The following is a 2,592-nucleotide window of genomic DNA, read 5'->3' on the forward strand; positions in this document are numbered from 1 at the left end:
GGCGTGAGTTTAAGCCACCGGGTCCGGGACTCGAACCACGGTCGACTACATGGGAGTCCAGTGACGTAGCCATTACGCTAACTGCTGGTCCCACATGGAAACACTTTTGAATGGACCTAGCAGACTCCAGTGACAGTCAGAGCAGGTGAGTGGGAGAGGATGGCCATATAGCAACCCTGTCCAGTCCACCAGCTGCAGGCCCTTGGCTTTGGAGATAGACTCACTTCAAATGGATGCTCACTGGCTGGCCCTGTGGCCTGGTTGTTAAGGGAGCTGAATCCCACAAAGCTGACTAAGCAGTTCAAATCCTGGTCCCAGCTGCTTGAAGAACTCACTGGGTGGACCAGGAGTTGCCATAATGGCTATGTCGCTGGACTCCCATGTAGTTGACTGTGGTTCAAGTCCCGGACCCGGTGGCTTAAACTCACACCGGGCACGTGTGCGTGCATGCCCAAGATCCCGAGAGGAGAATGGAGGAGAAGGGATTGTGGCGTGGCCATCCCCCCTGGGGGGTGATTTCTCGCTTTCTGTCTCTCTGTCTCTGTCTGTCTGTCTGGTGAGCACATGCGCCCTGTAGCAAAAACCTCTCCCCCCAAAAAAAAGAATACGCTGGGTGCATGTACACGCATGCCCCAAATTCCAGCATGCAGATTTGCATGGAGAAATGGAGCAGGGATGGCAGTGTGGCCATGACCCACTGGGGGTTCTTTCTTCCTTTCTCTCTCTTTCTCTCTCTCTCTCTGCTCTGTCTCTGACAAGCACACACACTCTCTGGCAATAAAAAAAGAGAGATGCCAGCAGGTGGTATGGTTAAGGCACTGGACTCCCACATGGCTTACTGGTTCGAGTCCCAGATGTGGCAGCTTGCTTTTCCATTTTCCCTTTTTTCTGTCTGGTCAAATTTTAAAGTAATAATAAACAAATACAATTAAATAAAGAATTATAAAAGAAAGAGAGAGGATGCTTGTTGCCATGGTGACAACCACCAACCCAGGTTCGAGTCCCGGACCAGTGGCTTGACAATCACTCCTGGCCCCTGTGTGCAGGTTCAAGACATGGAAGGAGACTAGAAAAGGGATTGCAGTGTGATTTCTCACTTTGCTGCCCCCTGTCTCTGTCTCTCTACCCCTGCCCCAAGAGTGCATGCATCCTCAGGCAAAAACTTCTTTTTCTCTTTAGTAATTATTTTTTTAATTAATTAATTAATTAATTAATTAATTTATTTATTATTATTATTATTCAGTTTGACCAGAAAGAGACAGATGGAGAGTGTGAGTGAGAAAGTGAGCCTCCGGGTCCCGGACTCGAACCATGCTTGGCCATATTGGAGTCCAGCACCTTAATCACCACACCACCTGCTGGCACTGGCAAAAACCTCTTTACAAAAGCAAAAAGAAAGAAGGGTCAGCAGGTGGCATGGTAGTTAAAGGTGCTGGACTCCCACATGACCAACTGCGGTTTGAGTCCCGGACCTAACACCTTGCTTTCTCACATTCCCTCTCTCTTTCTCTCTCTCTCACTCTGTCCCTCTCTGGTCAAATTCAAATAAATACATTTAAATAAAATCATTCTTTAAAAAATATAAATAAAATTGGGACAGCAGGTGGCGTGGTGGTTAAGGTACTGGATACTCTCACATAGTCAATCATGGTTCGAGTCCTGGACCTGGTGGCTTCCTTTCTCACTTTCCTCTCTCTCTTTGTCTGTGTCTGTCTCTGGTCAAATTAAAATAAATGAATGAATAAATAAAATTAAAAATAAATGAATTAATTAAATAAAAGAAAAAAGAAAAGAGGTCACCACGGCACACACAGCCTATCAGAGGTACCCAGGAACCTGGGCTGGACCCTCTTTCTGTGCATGTCCTAGGTGCCTGTCCTAGAAATCTCTGCAGAGCAGAATGTGGCTCACCCAAGCTCCCAGGCACCGGGTCCTGGGTTGAGTGACTCCCCTGACCACCGTGGCCATGTTTCCTGGGACTTAAGATGGCAGAGTCGTGGCCTCCACTGAATCATGTTGAGGAAGAGGGGACAGCGCTGGGAAATCCGGCCTCAATCTTCCAGCTGTTTAATAGGCAGCTTGAGCCGTGGATGTTTGTGCAAATGGCCTGCCCCTGGACGGGGCCCCTGGGAACCCCGGGGCGGTGAATTCTACCTGTGGGCTTGAGTTCAAGGGCCTTCCCATCTCTTCTGTCCTTGCAAGGTGGCTTCACGGAGGGTCCTCCAATATGGCCGTCCTCGAGGTGTCCCTGCTGTCAGGCTTCCGGGCGGACATCGAGAGCCTGGAACAGGTGGGCAGGTGCTGGGCGGGGCATCCGGGGGGAGGTCGACTGGCCGCAGCCCAATCCTTTGTGACAGGAGGTGGGGTTTTTGCTTTTATTTTTGCCTTCTTGCTCAAAGATGGGCCTTCTGCCTACCAAGGGGCAATTGGAGTTGGGCAGGGCTTGTTTCAGCCCTGCCCCCACCCGTGAGCGCAGGGGAGGGTGTCCCCTTGAGATCGGAGTGAGTAGGAGTGGGCCACCAAGCCAGGAGGGGAAGGGCAGGTGCAAACCCTGAGTGAAGGGGGCGGGGCTGAGCAGCGTGAGGGGGGGGG

General features: G+C 50.8%; 1 protein-coding gene across 1 annotated transcript in view; it reads left to right on the plus strand.

Annotated features, from left to right (window-relative positions):
- The window catches only part of CPAMD8 (C3 and PZP like alpha-2-macroglobulin domain containing 8), a 71,485-nt gene that overhangs the window by 59,737 nt on the left and 9,156 nt on the right, over positions 1–2,592 (plus strand). The window contains exon 36 of the mRNA XM_006147189.2: positions 2,203–2,290. Coding sequence (XP_006147251.1) covers positions 2,203–2,290 — 88 coding nt within the window. The remainder of the gene's footprint in view (positions 1–2,202; positions 2,291–2,592) is intronic.

This window comes from Tupaia chinensis, unplaced genomic scaffold (genome assembly GCF_000334495.1).
Source record: "Tupaia chinensis unplaced genomic scaffold, TupChi_1.0 Scaffold000201_1, whole genome shotgun sequence".
Lineage (NCBI taxonomy): Eukaryota > Metazoa > Chordata > Mammalia > Scandentia > Tupaiidae > Tupaia > Tupaia belangeri.